The sequence below is a fragment of the Poecile atricapillus genome, chromosome 2 (genome assembly GCF_030490865.1).
Source record: "Poecile atricapillus isolate bPoeAtr1 chromosome 2, bPoeAtr1.hap1, whole genome shotgun sequence".
Lineage (NCBI taxonomy): Eukaryota > Metazoa > Chordata > Aves > Passeriformes > Paridae > Poecile > Poecile atricapillus.
Genome location: NC_081250.1, coordinates 105,918,489 through 105,937,337, shown reverse-complemented (window position 1 = coordinate 105,937,337; position 18,849 = coordinate 105,918,489). Strand labels below are relative to the sequence as shown.

The following is an 18,849-nucleotide window of genomic DNA, read 5'->3' as shown; positions in this document are numbered from 1 at the left end:
GAACTACGGACAAACATTTGGAACGTGAACACCATCCTCCACTCTGACCCTTCTTTTCTACAGGGCTGTCAGTCCTGAGAAGCATACCTGAGGCCTTCCTGAATTTATACTTCATAATTCACTTCATGATTAAAACACTACTACTGCCTCAGTTTTCCAACACTAGAGTGCTTTGGGCTTGTGCAAAGGAACTTAACCTTACTAAATCAAACTCTCCCAATAAGAAGACTGAGTTTAAATGTGTGATTAATGCCACAAAATTCTCCTGAAAGTTTCTCCAAAACAAAGTTAAAGGCCCTGATCTACAAAGATTTACTTATGTGGGCGAGTTTACTCAACTTCACTGTCAATAGAGTTAAATAAAGCTATTCACTCTCATAAGCCTGGTCTAGATAATCCTAAAATTTCAACTAAAAGAGTTCATGACTTCTGAAGAATCATTTATTTTTCCCAGACGTCTCTGGACTTCTGGTGTGAAGAAAGCCACAGAAACATCTTTAGCTATAGAAGTTTTTCATCTCCCTGAAGTGACAAGTTGAAAGACAAATTATTTGATGGTCAGTAGCACCATCAGAATTCAAAATTTACATAAACATTTAAGGTACAGGTGCAGTCAGTATTGATACCTTTTAAAGTCACATGTAACACTACTATAAAAGCATTTGCCTTCCAAAAATACAAAGATAAAATACAGCCAGGTTAGCAAAAACAGTTTCCCAATTCCCTACTCAACAACTAACAGTGTTCAAGAAGCTAAAATACAAATTTTTCCAGTCTGAGGTTTTACTTCCTCAGCATTCTCCAACCATGCTCTATAACATTACCTAATACTACAGTCAAGAAAAATTGAAACAAAACCCCAGTCTGGCCACAACAGTCAACACAGCCTTAAATCCAGTTAGTGATGATCTCTACAGCAGTGTCCCACTGAGCTGTGGGGCTCGGATACAAGCCAGAGCCAGCTAGAAGTCCAGCTTGAGGGCTTGGTTTCAGCTGTGCATGGCTTTGGTCCACTGACTTACGGGACACAGCATGAAACTCAGTGCTCTATGCGGTGCCTATCCAAAATGACAAGAGAGGTCATTTCCTATCCTATTTCCGGCTACCCTTTACATCTTCAAAGAATATGTGTGTAAATCTAAAGGGAACAAAAATCATGCATAAGTAACAGTGTTTACTTATTCAATTTCTAGCATTAAAGTTACTATCTTGATCTCTGATCCTGCAATCAGCCGTGCATATTAACTTTACCTAAGGGTGCAGTCACACTCATTTCAGTAACTTACTTTGGTGCCATTTTCTGTTTTGATGCACTGGCACCATCCAGGATAGTGATGCCTTAAGTGCAAAAGGCAGTCAGAATGATCTCTTATAACCTAAATTTAAACCTGTCCTACAAGTACTTGACAGTATCTTTTCAATATTACCTTTTCCCTGCTAAACTCAGCATACACATGGGAAGTTGTCCAGGTTTTCCTTCAAAATCCAGCAATTGGTGATACAATCTGGAATCCTACAGCCCTAATAATTGGTGCAAATGCAGCCAGGGACCATAGTGATTGAAGGAAGTTCCCATATGGCAATTGTAAAGCAGTTTGTATAAAAAAAATTATCAAAAAATAGGCTGCCACATCGTATAATTCATCACTATAAAACAACCTCCTACTGGCACTCTCAAGGAGAACAGAAATGAAATACATCCTGAGACTGAGTTATCTACTTGTATTTGGAGGTGATTCCTACAAGACAAAAACTAATCCATTCTGTTACGGTAGTTAAGAGAAACTGCAGTTCTCCCTCACGGACCAATCTGTTCCATCAACAGGCACAGGACTTTCAGTACTAGAAGCCTGAAACCTTTCAGAAAGACTCTGCAGAAACCACAGGCTGTGTACGTACACACAGAAGGTGTCCTACCTGAAAAAGGCTGCTTGATACGACACAGCAGAATAAGGACGCGTTCCTAAAGCCATTTTCGTGTTAGTACTGACACCAATTTTTAAATTAACATCAAGGTATCTTACTCAAACTGGGATCAAACTAGGCAGCAAAACAGTTGGATGCAAGTAGGGAATATGGATGAAAGAACATATTTCTTTTAACTAAAGTTTTGAATTATCTATTGAAAGTATAGCTCTTGTCCACAGGTAGCGCATATGGAAAAGTAAAACCATACAGCCAGTTTATTCATAAAGTAAACTTTGACCAAATAATCTCACATGTGCCACACCACAGACTTTTGCATCGCTGTCACATGATGGCCATGACTTATCAGACAGAACACTGATGATTTCATTCTTCAGAAGCTGCAGCAGTGTGCAAAGCTCAAAATAAAGAGAATTTCTTTGGTGCAGTAGAATAGTTCTCTGCGCTGCTGTATGAATATTGATAAAAACCCCTATATTGTGACTTTTTCAATAATTCTGTTACACAGTGTGCAGGACACCAAAAATGTATTAAGCATTTCTCCAGCTATCTCAAAATAATGCAAAAATTTAAGTATACTTTCAATTCCATTCATTTGTTTTGTAGCCAAAGAACTGTTGTTGAGTAACAAATATTTCCTTGACAATCCCTCTTTATAATACAAAATACAGATTAAAGCTACCTTGGGTTCACCAGTTTCATTCTGGATAGAGTAGTACTGGGGTCCAGGTATTAAATAACTACTGAAAACTGAACCAGTAGCTCTGCAAGCTGCAAAACCAGGGATGCTCCATTTCCTCCATCGATTTCCAGCTTGAGGCAAGTGTTGCCATAAACTCTCCGGTGTGCAGGTCAAAAGCTCCATTCTACCTAGCTTCCTTACTTCCAGAAATTTTGTAGAAACTGCTCACCTGGGAGACCTCTGCTGCCAAATTTATTTGAAATCTTCTAAGAGCCAGAAGAGTTATTAGAGGGACTGAAGGCACACAGAGATTATCATTCTATTTGAGCTGCACCCGTTAAAGAAATGAAGCCAGCAAAGCACGTGGAATAATTAATTGCTGGTATTTATTGCTACTAACTACTGTCACACCTGGTACCACTAGATCTTTTTCTTTGAAATTCAGCAGAAGCACAGTGCCCATGCTGCTGTCTCTGTTGCCACCAGAGGTGCTACCTTGTCCCAAAATTAACCACAACACCCAGGCTGTGCAAAATACAGTCTCCCCTCCACTCTATGCCTATGCTCAGTAGGAACCTCCTATAAGCTAAATTTACAGACACGTATCAGAAACAAGAGTTGAAGTGCAAGGTTCAAAGTGCTGTTTGGAACGGAAATGTTCTTACTTCTATAAAGCCTACAAAAACATAGTTATGGCTGAACGGTACTACCTACAAACAGAGGTACTGCAAAGGTAACTGACAAGGCAATTTTGTCCCTCTTCAACGTCTTTCCAAAAAGGAAAGAGAGACTCTGAAGTAAACTTTCATATCTGGCTCCCCTGACTTAAGATCAATTTCACTAAAAAAATTTGTCTGAAATATCACTCAGCTGTCTATGAATTATTACGTTAAAACCAATACACTTTCTTTGTCAACACACTCCAGGTTTCAAAACTGGTTTTGGAACATTCTGCCACTTTAAGTAAACCCAAACATCTAATTTTTAATTAATGACCAGCCTCTGTCTAGGGTTAAATTCAGCAGGTACATCTAAATCCACCTTTACAACATGAGCTTCAGAAATATTTGTCCCAGTTTTCCCAGTGCCAGGTGGACCATACCCACATATGGCAGACACGTAGAAGCCCATATATTAATATAATAAATAACAATATAATAAATTTCACATATTTGTAATACTGAATGAACTGAATATTGGAGAAGTCACACTAGCCTTTAGCCCGAGCACACAACTTTAAGGACATCAAGCCTGCGTGTCCACACAGAGTGTTATGTGCAGACTCCGCAGGAACAGGGGCCTGTGTGTGTCCAACAATCTTTTTTTTAAACTGCAAGGAAGACAAGTAGGTTTGATGAAGTGTGATGACTGAACGTTTAAATTAATGACTCAGAAATGTAAAGCGGTCGTGTCCCAGGCTCGATAGTGGGAAATAAACCAGAACAGTGGGGCGGGGGGGAAAAAAAATTAATAGAAGATAAAACCACGCAGGCCAACCTACAGGCGACTCCTGATTTTTGCCCTTTTACATCCTCCGGCCCCGCGCCGGGAGCGGAGCCGGGAGCGGCTCCAGCCGAGCAGCAGCCGGGGCGGTGAACGCCGTCACCGCCGGGGGACGAGCAGCCGTCCGCAGCGGCCGCGGCGGGCAGGGGCCGGGGGGCACCGGGCCAAGCGGGGGTGACGGGGCCCTCCCCCACAAACTTACTGCCCGCAGCCCGCCCCGCGCAGCCCGCCCAGCGCAGCCCGGCTCCCGCCCGCCCGACCCCTCGGCCCCGCGGGCAGGGGCTCGGGCCCGGGAGAAAGTTGCCGAGAAAGTTTCTGCCGAGGAGAAGGGGCCGGGGGTACGGGACGCCCCCCGCCCCCGGGGCGCGACGGCGGGGCGAGGCCGGGGGCGGGCGGCCGGGGCCTAGCGCCTCCATCGCCGCCGCCATCGCGGCCGCCGCTCCCGTGGGGCGGCGGAGCGGGGACGCGGCCGGGGCCTCACCTGCCTCTCCTCGGCGTGGCGGGTGGGAGAAGGAGGGGGGGAGGGAAGGAAGCGGGGGCCCCCCCGCTCCTCCCGGAGCCGCGGCGACCCGGGGAGGGAAGCGGGGAGGAGGGGAAGGGAGGAGGGACGAGGAGGAGGGAGCCGAGCGCTCCGGTGCGTGCGGGGAGCTGGAGCCTCGCTGCGGGAGGAGGAGAGGAGGAGGAGGAGACTCCCCGCCCCTATGGCCGGGATCTCCGGTGGGCACCGCGGCCCCTCCTCCGCACCGTGTTTCCCTCCATGCGCTCCGGGCTGGGATCGCCGCGCTTCCCGGCCGGGGCAGCGCCTCCGCGCCCGAACCGGAGGCCGCGGGGAGGAGCCGGGCGGCCCCCGCGGAGCCGGGCTGGTGGCGGCGGTCCCTCCTCCGCGCCGCTGCGCACCGAGACAACATGGTGGAGGCGTGCGGGGCGGCGGGGAGGGAGCCGGGGCTTGCCCTGCCCCGCGGCTCGCCCGAGGGCGGCCGCCTACTCCCGGCCTTGGGTCGCGGAGACCCCGGTCCGGGTAGAGCTGCTCCTTCCGCCGTGCCGTTCTGGGCTGGTGAGCTCGGGGAGCTTCTCTTGCCAGAGAAGCTGAATGTGAAAGATTCCGGCAGCGGAGCCCTTCGGCGTGGTGCGTGAAAAGCGAACAAAAAATAACTTTTAAAACTCCTCGCCTAGGCATCTTCAGATGGGCCACGGTTTAGGCTCGGTACATTTAATTTCCCGTGGGTCAAACAGAAGCAAGATGGCCCGCCGGCAGTGCGGGTGCTGCAGCGGCCGGCGGGGAGCGGCGCCGGCACCTCGGGAATGCCCAGGGCGGCACCACGGAACAGAGCTGTCGCCAAACACCGAGCAAAGAACGAGCCTGTAAATTACGCGTCAGTAACTCCGGGGAATTTTACATTACGGGTTTCCCACTTCCATAAGTCAATGTTTCGTATTTTAAGAAATAAAACATCGGACTTGTGTCAAGGTGGGCTTCATGGAAAAAGGTGGTTCAAATGTATCTAGCCTTCAGAACTGCAGACTGCAGGGAGGAGCGAAAGGACAGAAAAAAAACCCTAAAGAGCCAAAGTTACTGAAGTTTACATGGGCAAATCAGCAGTTCTCATTCAGCATTATCTTTTAGTGTTTCCAGCTCTCTAGTAGTCAAATTTACATCTCTTCCCGCTTTATTGTCTTTAAAGGCTGATCATAAAATGGTAATTTTATTGATCACTAAATGTAACCTAATATAGTTTATTCATAAGAAAAATAATTGAGTCAGGATGCTCAGTTTATTTTGCAGGCAATGCTGCAGAGTAAAGCCATTTGTATTTTTGAATTTCAGATAAAGCAAATACATATGTATTTGCTTTTAGAGTATCACAGATACACTTAAACAGTTAACAAAATACAAAAAAAACTGAAGTGTTCTAGATTTGGAGACTCAATACCATAAATTGTTCTCATGTAACCTTAGAATGGTGGAGTTTATAATTTCCTGTTCAGTCAGAAATCTAACTCACATTATACAGAATTGATTTTTAATTTTAAAAGCGAGTTTTACAAATTGACCTTGGCAATGAATTACTTAACAGTTTGCAGACCAGTTGAAGCTCTAGGTCTGCCATGGATTCACAACTCCAACTGAGCTTATGGGAATCTTGAGTGAGAGCAAGGTTTGAACTCCAGTATCATTTGGGGAGGTTTTGTATACACAAGCAAGTGTTGCTGATAGGTTAATTTTACAGCACACTGGTAAAATGTTCGTATCTGAAAAACACGAGACCTAGTTGTGTCATCATCCTCACTACGTTTCAGAATGACTCATTTAAGAAATTTTGCAGCGTTGGGCTAAAGCTTCATAAGTTAGAGACATACTGGCTCTTGCCAGCTGTCGCTGTAATTTGACTTCTGGGTTTCAGGTTCGGTGTTGATGGATGGGATTAGTCCTTTCTCATGGCACCTGGCGATGCCTGTGTGGTACCAAAATGTTGGGATTCTCCGTTCATCACACCTCTCTTCTTGCTTTCTCTCCTAAAGATCATCTTAAGGAATGATTTGGTGGGTTTCTGAAAGGCTGAGCTGTTACCTGTGTCCTCTACTTACTGTCTTACATGTATGTGTGCTATTGGCTGCCGCAGACAGTGCTGGGGCTGCACCAGTGATTGACTCGGTCAGTAGTGGAGAGACTGTCACGCTTAATTTCAAGCACAGTGTGATTAAAATAGCAAAGCAGTTGGGGAGAAAACAAGCTGACCGGTCCCATAGCTGAGAGCAAGCTCAGACTCACACCATATGGGTGTGAAAGAATAGATGAGGGTTTGAGTCGGGAGTCTTGGAGGCTAGACATGCTTTCATTGCAGTGGAAAAATTGGTTGCTTCTTAAATTGTCATGCACTTGTCACTGATAGTCTGAGTGTTCTCGGAGTGTGCTTTTTATAAGGAGCTGTTGAACAGGTGACTTAAAACGATTATACTGTTGGTGGTTCAGCCTGATTAATCCTACACAGAATGGGACTCGGCGTGTCATTGCCACCTTTTGCCTGCCAGCCAGGCAGCCTGCAACCTGTCTTCCACATGATACCTGGGTAAAGCTCCCTTACCGCTGCCATTCCTGAGTGGGCTCTCAAATGTGTTGCAGTGCAGGTGGACTGACCGATTCAGGAGACTGAATCAGCCAAAACTGCACAAATCTCAGCTGCTCATCAGGCAAGGCCAGTGCCTGCTTCTAGAAACTTCCCCTCTCTTTTATTCTTTTGCTTTAAATGAATGTTTTTGACCTTGTGCCGGAAGGGGGAGGGAGGAGCTGCCCCCAAATGCTTTAGCTGGAATATAGTGTAAGAAGCCACTGGTGCAGGGGTTCATTGCTGCTGTTTGCTGGACACAGTTTCCCAAACAGCCCTTCAGACAGGCTCAGAATTCACTAACTCCTCATCTGTGTTGTGAGGTTAGTTGGCATTAACCTAATAATGAGGATTTCTGCGAATAGCCTACATTTAGGAAGGCATTCTCCATGTACTATCTTTGAAAATTCTCGTATATTTGAATTATTTTCTAAATTAAGTAAGCATTTATACAATCCTTAATGTGTTTGAATAATTTGAAAAAAAAGAACCAGAAATGTATGCTAGCATCAGATACATATTATGCCACGTAAAGTATTTTTAGGGTGATATGGACAAATAGAGGTATAAGACCAGAAAGAAAGAGAGAGAAACAGAGGAATAAAGGTGGAGAAAGGCAGGCTAAGATATTTCAAACATTGTTATGGGTTCAGCGGTTTGTAATTGGGGCATACAGGACTTGCATCCTGAGATACTGAAGGAGATGGACACATTGATTCTATAAAGAGCTTTAACAATACATGCCAAAAGTTAATCTATGGGTTTCAGGTTAGTTAACATGATAGTAACCTGAAAACATCTAGACATTCTTGAAAACACTTTGGTTTCTAAAAATTCAGAATAAATAGAAAAACACTATAGTGGTTCATAGAAAACATTTTTTTCTTTTAAAAGAAATGAAAAATGTTTCTGGACCCAAATTATTTCCCTCCTTTTGAGAAATAACTGAGGTAGTCAAGGCCTCATCCTAGCTATTGCTCTTTGAAAGTGTATTTTATGAAATAAAATATATACCAGTTATAAAAACTGGTATTTTATAGCAGCACCTCCTAAATTCATGTGCAAAGTTCCCATTGCTCATTGTACTGTGTGATCATATTACAAAGAAGCAGTTCATCCTGGAATTAGTATTAGTCATTTGCTTACTTTGAAGCTCTTGGATCAATATTTTAAGAACATGGTGCTTAGCAAAACATAGGTATTTCTTTTTAATCCCAAATACATTTCTTTTGAATCTGAATATTCTAAGAATTAGTGGAATAAGTGGGTAGTTTTTGTCATGTTAATTTCTATTTAATATTCCATAAGCTATTAATAAAATCATTGATGTTTAAAAGTGAAACATCTTCCTTGGATATAATGCAAATTACATACCAGTATAGTAGTTTAGTAAGGAAATTGAGTGCTAAGTCACTGTGTGGTGGATCTGTAGTTATTTCCTATTCTGAAGCAAGTATCCTATTTAAGCCTTGTGTTAAACTTAAAAATTTTAAGATGTCCCATTTTGCCTTTAAATGCATCTGCATCTCTAAATGGCCAGGATCTTTGTGTTTGTGCCCGCATCTCTTTGTAAGGTTCAATATTCTGTTCTTTCTCAAATAGCACTTCTGTTTGATCTTGTGTAACATGTCTAATTATTTATGCATATTATACTTTTAGCAGGTATGTGGAGGGTTCTTTTTGAAAAATATTGTTTCAAAGATTGTTTTTGAACTTACTAAAAGTTATGCTTATAAGCATGTTAGACTTTGAAAACCCTGTATTCCCAAACCTGTTGCTATTTACATTTGTGTCACATCCAGTTACATCAGACATGCTGGATTACATTGTATAATGAAAGCCGTATTGCTGTACTCTAATCTTTATCTCTTTATATCCGATCTCCTTTGAATTGCACATGAGTATTGCTTATGGTTACTTAAAATAACTACTGCTTTTGTTCCAAGGGCAGTGCTATATGTGATGAACACTTAACACTCAACCCTGCTTTGGCAGCAACTTCACTTCCTGTGTCTTTGGTTCTTGCGTGATTTAATTGGGAAGCTTGCTCACATTCATTTTTTATTTTTCATTTAAATTTCATATTTGAAAACTCTGAAACCTGTGAAATCATACAAGTTCAGAAGAAAATAATATCATTACTTGTGCCACTGTGTCTTCTGAGAGATTTGGGATGTGTGCCTTCCTCCTCACAAAGCAGGTCATGTACTCTTAGGGAGAGTGGAAAGGGACAAAGAGTAGGAGGAAAAGAAGTTTGTGCAGTAAAGCTGACCTGAACTGGGGTTGGTTTTGAGATCACTGCCAGAGTCATTCATAGCCTTTAAGATTCTGACCTCATTTGATAGCCAGTATAAAGATGTACTTTCTGCTGACTTAGGGAGATTTGTACATGTACATACTGGTTATATGAATTTTGTTTTCCTTGAGCTGACTACTTAAGACATTATTGCAGGAGTAATGCTTAATAATGTTAGTAGCTGCAGAGTCCAAGTTAAAATGGCATTTAGGGAGCACTGGAAGGGGATTCTGTATCAAAATGCCCTCTTTTTCAGGGCATCCTGAATTTTTACTGTTGAACACATGCTGTTGTGGTGCTTTTATACATGATTTCATAAACACAAAGCCAAGTGAAATAGAATTAAAAAAAAAAAAAAAAAGGAAGAAAGAAATCTTATTCTCCTATCATCAGTAGTTAAACTTTAGTTGGGACTCTGTATGGTCTTTTCCTCTCAGCTACCACCTTGTTAAAGATTAACGAATTCCTCAGGCTGTGTGAGTACCCTACATTATACTTAGATGCTTAATAGATCTTTTGAATTTTCTGTGACAGGTTATTTTTCCTTCCCTAATGTTTTGAGGATAATGGTTGGTTACAACCCCGAGGATCAGAAAGCCTTCCTTCTTAATTCAAAGATGAATGTGATGAAATTTATTACTTTGGGAATAGTTCCAGGAGCAAAATCATTCCCTCAATCTGTGATGTCAAACAAACCCTTAGAATGGAGCTTGGATCAGGATGGGGCTGTTCACCATTAGAGGTGGACATAACTGTTGTGCACCATTTAGAGATATGAGAAAACTGGACACCTGTCAGATCAAGATGGGCTTGATTTCTCAGCATGCCCTTCATTTCTATTGTTTTCCTCATTATTTTAATTTTCTCATCACCATTCCTTCAGGTGGAGGTTACAATCCCCTCAGGTCTGCTGGTGTAACTACAACTGTAGTTTTTTCCTGTAGTTTTTCAGCTCTGCCAACATGATCTTAGTTTACGTCTTCTAATCATTTTCTATAAACCAAGAACATGTTGATGCAATTTAGCTAGGGAATGATACCTATCTATCTATCTATCTATCTATCTATCTATCTATCTATCTATCTATCTATCTATCTATCTATCTAATCTATTGTTGTGCTCACTGACATGAGGAAAAAGGTAGTAACATAGGGACACCAGTGAGTTATTATCCTACCTACAGACAGAACAGTCTGAATTTTCTGAAATTTCAGAATTTAGGAAAATCCAATTAATTGTATTACTAGATGAGGAGAGAGCAGTGGTGGTGGGCAATAGGGAAGACTAGATGGCTCTGTTTTCCTGATGTTTAGCTGTTACATGGTTCTGCATGGAGTTTTTCAGCTCCCACCTCACTCCAGGTAAATACCCTTTGGTTTGCTTATCATTATCTGCTTTGTTCCCATGCAGCAGGCACAGTTTCTTCCATTCTTCCCTGAGAATCTGTGTTGGGGTTGAACGATGGAGTTATGGAGCCAGCCAAGAGAACAACTACTCAAGAGGCAGCCACTATAGAAAACTTGATTCTTGACATCTGGAAAAGACATGAAGAGATGAAAGAAGCCTGGGTTTATTACAAGCAGAGCTTGTATCGTTTCCTTGTTAATTGTTATTTTTGAGTGTGAGAGTTTTTAGTTGCCTATAGCCACCCAGCTTCCACTTTTTGTAGGCAAAGATTGTTCTTGGCAATTGCCTGCCTCACTGCTCTGACATTTGTAAAGTGAAAATCTGCTGCTTTCTCATGTTAGAGGGAAGAAACTTGACCAGCTAAGTTGTAGAGCAGCACCTCTGCTTCCAAACTGGACACAGGCATTTGAAATGTCTCAAGTCTCCAACACAGATGTCAGGGATATGCATTTTGCAGTAGGTGTTAATAGTACATCCATACCTGACCCAGAGGCAAGTAAGCTTCTGCACAGTCACTTCTCATGTAGAGGCTTGGTGTGGATCTAAGGTGAGTTCTCTTTGCATTTCCTCTCACAAGCCAGGGAGATGGGAGATGCTCTGTTCCAAGCCTTCAAAGGCTAAGCCAGCATTTCTTTGCAATTAGATGGGAACACAAAGCTGGAACAGACCTCCCACCATGCAACGACTATTGTGGGAAAATGTTAGCAGCTCTAGTCTTCTCTACCCCTAGCTCAAAAAGAAAAAAAATATACAGGAATTAATAAAGAAGGAAAACTACTTTTGAGTTACTCTTATCTTTGTTCTGCAAGCTCCTGATTGTCCTGATGTTTTATCACTTTACTTCTTGGGCATCTGGCTTTCAGGAGAAAAAAAAGGAGCAGAACAGAACCAAACCTGAGCCTGCCTTCATGAGTGCTGAAGCTGGTGATGGTACATCACAGCCACACAGAACCTTTTTGTTCATATTCTTCGAAGAGAAAAGACTGCTGTAAAGGTTCAGAAGAACTAAGTATATGCCATGAATTCAGAACTACAAGCTATAAAAATTACAAATATATTTAGAAAGGAGAGGTTTTACCAACATATATTTATACAAATTTTGAGTTATTCTAAGAAAGGCAGCAGGCAAATAGTCCTTTCCTCCCCTCTGCTTCTTTGAATATGCAATTAATTGATCCTGTTGTTTTAGATAACTGTAAAACTTTGGAGGGAATGTATCAATCTTTGCTTTTTAAAAAAATTTTAAGTAATGTTGTATTCCACTATTTTCTTTTGTTTCATACATTTCATTAAACAGTTTGTTGAAGCCAGATATCATTGCATATTGGTATTTAATTTCTCATGGAATAAGTTGTGCATGATGGGATAAAAAGATACATTTATAATTCTCATAATGTACAATACTAGTTAATGATATGCAGAAAAATGTAGCTAAATGAAAGAAGAAAAATACCAGCTAAAGAAAAATATATGACATTGATGTTTCTTCCTTCTGCTTATTTTTCCTTTCACTTTTGCTTAAAGTGGGATTTTTCAAAGCACAAGAATTTTCTTCTCCTCTTTCCTTCAAGATTAAGCCTATTGAAAATTAGACTGCGTTCAAAATTATCCCACATTTTTGCTTTTGTTTTCTAATTGTGAAGAAAAAACACAGAAAGTTCCAAAAAGTATACTGGTTTTAAAATGTGGGCTTGGACGTCTTTGATACATCATCCTAACAGCTAGAAGGGACATTATTATTCTTGATGTAAAATGCAATCCATTCACAAACCCCAGATGATGGGGAGAAATGAGGGACCTAAACCATGACAAACTCATGATGAGTAATGACAAACCATCCTGAAGCCAAACATTTAGATTTGCTTGGACAACTCAAAACATTTTGGATTCTTTTTTTATTTTCCCAAAGGGACATTACATTGTTTTGACACAACCAGCTTTTTCCTGTGGAAAAAATATTACAGAAACCACTTTTCTATTAAAAACCGTGAACAGAAAATTCTGGAGCAGCAATAAAGGGAAGTAGTCAAACCAAAATCAAGTCCATTTGAAAATGTCCTCTCAGGAGAATCTTGTGACTGCTCCAACCTAGCAATGAGAATTTTATTTGAAGGTAAGTGTACTTCCTAGACAACAAACAATAACCTGATAAAATCCATGTAGCATAACTTGGTGTGTTTCAGCACATTTGAAATTTGATGTTTCAGAGAGTCACTTGAGAACTGTAAAAATGTGAGAGAGCTCTGGTGGAAGGCTTGGGCCTTTGACATGAGAAATCACATCTGAGATTTCACAACTGTTTTGCTAGGACTAGGCATTTTTTTAAAAACTGAACACTGCTTTTTAAAAAAAATGTCTCAGTCCACCAAGCAAAAATTTGTATGTTTAAAAACGTACTTTTAGCTTTAAAAATGTGTAGCTAAATTCATCATTATTTAATATTTAGAAGCATACTCTTAAATTTGTTTTTGAAAAATGGGCACAAACCTCTTTTTAATGACAGCAAAATATTTTCAGGAAAGATAAGGGTTGCCATACTCTTACTGAATTTTTAGGATACAGGTAGTTAGAATAACTTGCCAGGAAGTTTTATATCCTTGTAAAAGTTGCCATGAGTCGCTGGCTTGCTAGAACTGATGGCTGTCTCAATGCTTATTTGTCAAGGGAGCCTGTGCTTTAAATGTGACAAACTGTGTGCTGGCTTCTACATCAGGGCAAGCTTCATCTTGTCAAGAGTGGGTAGGAGACAGAGCCTATTATTCCCTATTACCCAAGTTAATCACATGCTTTTCAGAGTATAAACAGGTGATTCACTAAGTTTAAGAGCAGAAGTGGCCAACAGACCAGCCAGTGTCAAGCACTCTGGATATCTATCACTACTTCTCAAATTTCACTCACACTCGGGCCCTATCTCTTGTGCCAGGCTGAAGTGTCCCATAGGGATAGAAGGCTCTTAGAGATGGGGATTGCAGAACTTTGGGACCATCAGGCTTAAGGGACCATCAGGCAAGGAGAGCAGAGCAACAAACAAAGCCTGATGGGCATTTGAAGATGATGGTTGGCATCGTGCCTGTTGGCATGTGGATCATTTGCTCAGTGAAGTTATGCGAACTTTCACCTGGTTCTTGCAGGAGTGTGACATTTTTTATGTTCTTTGTGTGTGCAGTTTTCACAATGAGATGCTGGTCCTTAAAGCAGGTCTGTTAGGGGCTTTCATAATGAAAAGCATAGTAAAGTAAACAACCTTTGCTAGTCCAGTATGCAAAATGGCCACTGACAACTGAGCTTCACCACACTGCAGTGAATTCAGGGTGAACTATTGAAGGGCCCAGGATCACTGCAGATTTATCCTGGTAAAGTCAGTAAATGCTCTACTTGCTTAATGACGTTTCTGGGAACATCTGGGAAGTCAAATTAAAATGGAAGAGTGGATTTCATAGCTGGGGGCTTCCCCTTGGAATGCTTGTGGCTCTTCACTAGCTCAAAGAAAACAAATTGCAAATGAATCCCACAGAGGTTTGAAACGCCAGGTTTTTTATTCAACATCAGCTGACAGTGCTGTTTATTAATAGATTTAGTGTGTTTCAATATAATTTTTCTCATCTTTCACCACATTTGATGATTTTTTTTCTATAATTGTTTCGTTAGTCATTTCTGTAGGCAGCCTGGCAGCTGTTGCTGCAATCCGTTTATTAACTGTGGTTGGCTCTGGATTTAACAAAATGCAACTGCACCCTCTTGTGGAAGCTGCTAAGTAGATTATTTTGGTTTCCTGGTAGCACCTGGTTAATTTTTTTCTGAACTAGACAGAAGAAAACAAATAGCAGAAGTGTCCTAAGGCCACCCAGCAACAAAGCTTCCTGGATAACTTCAAAAGAATAAGCTGCAGCTTTGGAATGTCTGAACTTGGAAAACCTTTGAAGACAAACTTCTGTGGGGGAGACCTTCAAAGGCACCATGGGAGACCTTCCTGCGCGTGGCTTTTGTGGGAATTTCTGTCATAATATGTTTTTCAAGAGGAGGAGTTGGTATAGCTATATGCATAGAAATTGTACATTTACAATTAAGTCTAAGGACAATAATTAAATATAAGTATCCAGCATGGAACTGAAAAATAGTTTATATTCTTTTTCTATTTGTACAAATCCACGAATACAGGTGTCAGTCTCTCTGTATGTCCTAATGGAAATAGTGCATGTTTTTGAAGGCAAGTACACTTGTGAAGGGTGTAGGTTAGGTTGCACAAAGAAGGTTTAAGTTTGAAATCTTGTAAATCTCAACATGTCATTTTTTTCATGCAACTGCTGTGGACACTTTGGATAGAAAAAGTGCCTTTAAACTCATGAATGCATTTATATTCTGGTCTATGAGGAGCAGGGGCAGGGGAAGCCAGAACTCCTTTCACTGCTGAAGCAAGCATAGTGGCATATCCACCTCCTGCTCTGCATAATATGGGCTTGCACAGAGTATCATACAACATTTACCGTAGTAAAAAAAAGAGAAAAATTGTTTACAGGAAATAAATGTTCCTGAAAAAGAAGCCTCAAACTTTTTTTTTTTTTTTCACTGTTAGTGTGGACACAAGGACTTTCTGACTAAAATAAAATGAAAGAAAAATGATTTTAAAAGTATCCTTCATAACCAGAGACACTCACTGACAAAAGAGTAAAAATGCCCCAAAAGTAGCAAGGTATTTGTGAAATGATCAGTTTCCTTGAGTAATTTTTAAAGAAATAATGCTGAAAAGTTTTTATATGGTTTTTAATGCACAAGGTATTCAAATGCATTAAAGTCCGATGTAAGCAGCGCTGGTTTTTATGGGCCACAGCACAGCTACTCTTTCTCAGAGCAAAGAACTTAACCGTAGTCTGCTTTGGTGTCAGAAAAATGGGAGTATTTGTCTTGCTCTCTTCAAATGGCTAGTTTAAAAAAAATAAATTAAAAAACAGTCATGCAGCATGTATGTATCCCCTATATAGAATTTAATGAGGTGAGTTGATTAACATTATTTGCATTTTTATGTCTGAACATGTTCTTGCACTGCCAGCATGTCTCACTGGGCGGTGAAATACAACCTATAGATGCCTCTGGGTGGGGTAACCCAATTCAAGATGATGGTCTGAAGCTGAGTTTCAGAAGTCCTGGTCTGATGTTAACATTGTCTTACCTGTGGCAGAACTTCCACAGTTTTTGAAGTTCCACAGTGTTTAAGATTTGTGTTTCTGTGTGTTTCTGCACTGCACCTTTGCTCTGTGCTTTAAAGGGCCCTTTGCCATCCTGGGATGGTACATGTTTCTGCAGTCAGTAATACAGTACTTTTATCCCAGCTGAGGATAAAGCCTCATTTTACTCTCTCTGTTGGGTATCTGCTGCACTTTGTGTATTTCTGGCAGGGCAGTGGTAAGCCTGACACCGTGCCAGCTGACCCAGGAGGAGCAGCTGTGGTTGCAGGTCTCCAGTTGGGGTAGTTCACACAGCCTGGCCGACTTTGGTCTTCATGGGCTATCACAAAGGGAAAGACACTGGCTCTCATGATTGTTGACATTATAATTTTGTTGTATCTTTCCACAGGGCATGGAAGTACACACAGGTTGGTGGGAAAAAGAATTAACAAGCATCCTCACATATGAAAAAGCTGCTTTTTGGACCTCTGTGTGCACACTTTGTGCCGCCAAACTCAGAAGGAAATCCTCTTAGCATACTTCAACCACAGGAACTTGCTCCTTCTCTAGTGCAAGTATGGATGTGAAGTTTATGCAGCTGTATCCCCCTTTCAAGTTAATTATATCACTCCGAGCATTTCAGCTATGATCCCACACTGCAGTGCCTTGCGCTTCAACCAGCCTGCCTGTTTCCCTGGGTGCCTGCCACGGAGGCTGCCTCCCTGCTGAAATCCTGGCACATCACCTAGTGCTCTGTAATCCAAGTTTCTTTCAAGCTCATGTACCCAGAATTCACCACTGTAGCCATGCCTCATGTCTCTACGTGACTTCAGCTGATTTCCCAGTCTCTGCTGGGGAATGGAATATATTCAGCTTCCTTTAAAAAGAAACCCATTGCTGAAAACCAAGGATCTGCAACCTACATTACAAAGTACTACCTGAAACAGTTCCTGAATGGATAGTAATAATATAAAGCCATTTCCAGCTCCTAGTATCGATCCCCCACTTCATAATCCTGGGCATCTGTAACAGATACAACCCCACATCCCTGGCACTGGCCTCTTATCCCACACTTCAAGTACACTGAAAACAGTGTTGATAACACAGAGATGTCTTAGCTGTTGCTGAGCAGTGCTTAAATCAGAGTCAAGGCATTTTCTGCTCCTCACACCCCATCAGTGAGCAGGCTGGAGGTGCACAAGGAGCTGGGAGGGGACACAGCAGGTACAGGTGACCCCATCCAGAGGAATATTCTGTATCACATGGCATCATGCTCAGCATATAGAGCTGGGGGAACAAGAAGGAAGCAGGAGAACACTCAATGAGGGAGTTTGTGTTCCCAATCACTTTTAAGTGTGGTACAGCCTGGCTTTCTTGGAGTTGGCTGGACACCTCCCTACCCATGGGGAATGGTGAATGATTTGTTTTGCTTGTTTGCGAGGCTTTTGCTTTACCTATGAAACTTTTTTCTCAACCTATGAGTTTTCTCACTTTTACTCTTCCAATTCCAAGTGAGTAAGCAGCTGTGTGGAACTTAGTTGCCAGCTGGTGTTCAACTACCACATCCAGTTAAGATAATTGGGTGGTCCTAGTACTAGTCTTTGCAAATCTCAACAAACAGCAAAACCCTCCCTCAGTTCATTTCTTCTGAAACTAACTTGAGTATTAAACATTCTCTGCTAGATGCAGCCTACCAAATCTTGCAGGCATCACTCATTCCTCACAGCAGAAGCTTTTACCTAACACCATGCACTTTGCAGGGACTAGGAATGTATGTGCTTCATTTGTATGTCTCAGCATTGCTGGTGAATTTCAGCTCTAATTGCAATTGTGCCTTCCATCATGGGCCCAAAATCACCAACTCCTTACACCTAAACAATCTTCTTTCTCACAGTAACCTCAGCCCTTCTCCACATGGATGCTGCAGGATATTGTTGAATTTCTTCATTCCTTGCTGTTACAGAAATGGGTCATGGCTGGAGTGGCAGGGATAAACTGAGAAGGTTCAGTTCTGAGCCTAGTGTTAGGATTGGGATAAAGATTTGTGTTTTGCAAAAGGAAGTTTGAGAATATGTGTTTATTCCTACAAGAGCATTAAAGTTAGAATGGGGACTAGGGCTTGTAGGGGATGATTCAGGGTAACTGTGCAGGACAGGATGTGGATCTTTTCAGTAAAGGCTGCAGTTTGCAGCTAGAGGTTCAGATGGGAAGGGCTGATCCAGAGAGGTAGCAGGGGATAAAGATGCTAGTCACAACTGCAGATTAAACTCTGAGTTCTGATTAAAACTAAGGTTAGAGTTTGACCTAATCCAGGGTTTAAGAGGGCTGTAGGGTCAAATGACTGCTGGATTGAAGAGATGTGTTGAGTCAGGCTGCAGATGACCCTGGTAGGGGAAATTAACTCACTGTTTGGGCTGCTGATGGAGGGGATTGGTAGGATTTATGTCAGCTCTGTGGTTGGATTAATGTTGGACTTTGGTTCACAAGAATCTGAAGAATTCAGAAAAATGCAGGAACTTCTAAAACCTGTAGGATTATGTTGAGGTTTAGTTTCTTGATGAACCTGGTAAGTATAGATGCTAAGATGGGGAGAAATATTAGACTAGTTCGAGATTGTTTTGGTTAGTGCTTGCTTCTGCCTATTTTGACTCTGTCAAAGGAAACGAAAGTTCAGCTGTTGTCCTTTTGGGGAAGAATAGGATAGATTATGTTGGACAAAGCCAATTTTGATAAGTTTAAAGTTAGAGCTAGTGCTGAGTAAACATTGTT

The 18,849-nt window shown here is 41.7% G+C and overlaps 1 protein-coding gene across 1 annotated transcript in view; it reads right to left on the bottom strand.

Moving 5' to 3' along the window:
* The window catches only part of YES1 (YES proto-oncogene 1, Src family tyrosine kinase), a 50,250-nt gene extending 44,715 nt beyond the window's left edge, over positions 1-5,535 (bottom strand). The window contains exon 1 of the mRNA XM_058832567.1: positions 4,593-5,535. Within this exon, the coding sequence (XP_058688550.1) occupies positions 4,593-5,019 (427 nt within the window). The 5' untranslated portion in view covers positions 5,020-5,535. The remainder of the gene's footprint in view (positions 1-4,592) is intronic.
* Positions 5,536-18,849: the final 13,314 nt, after the last annotated feature.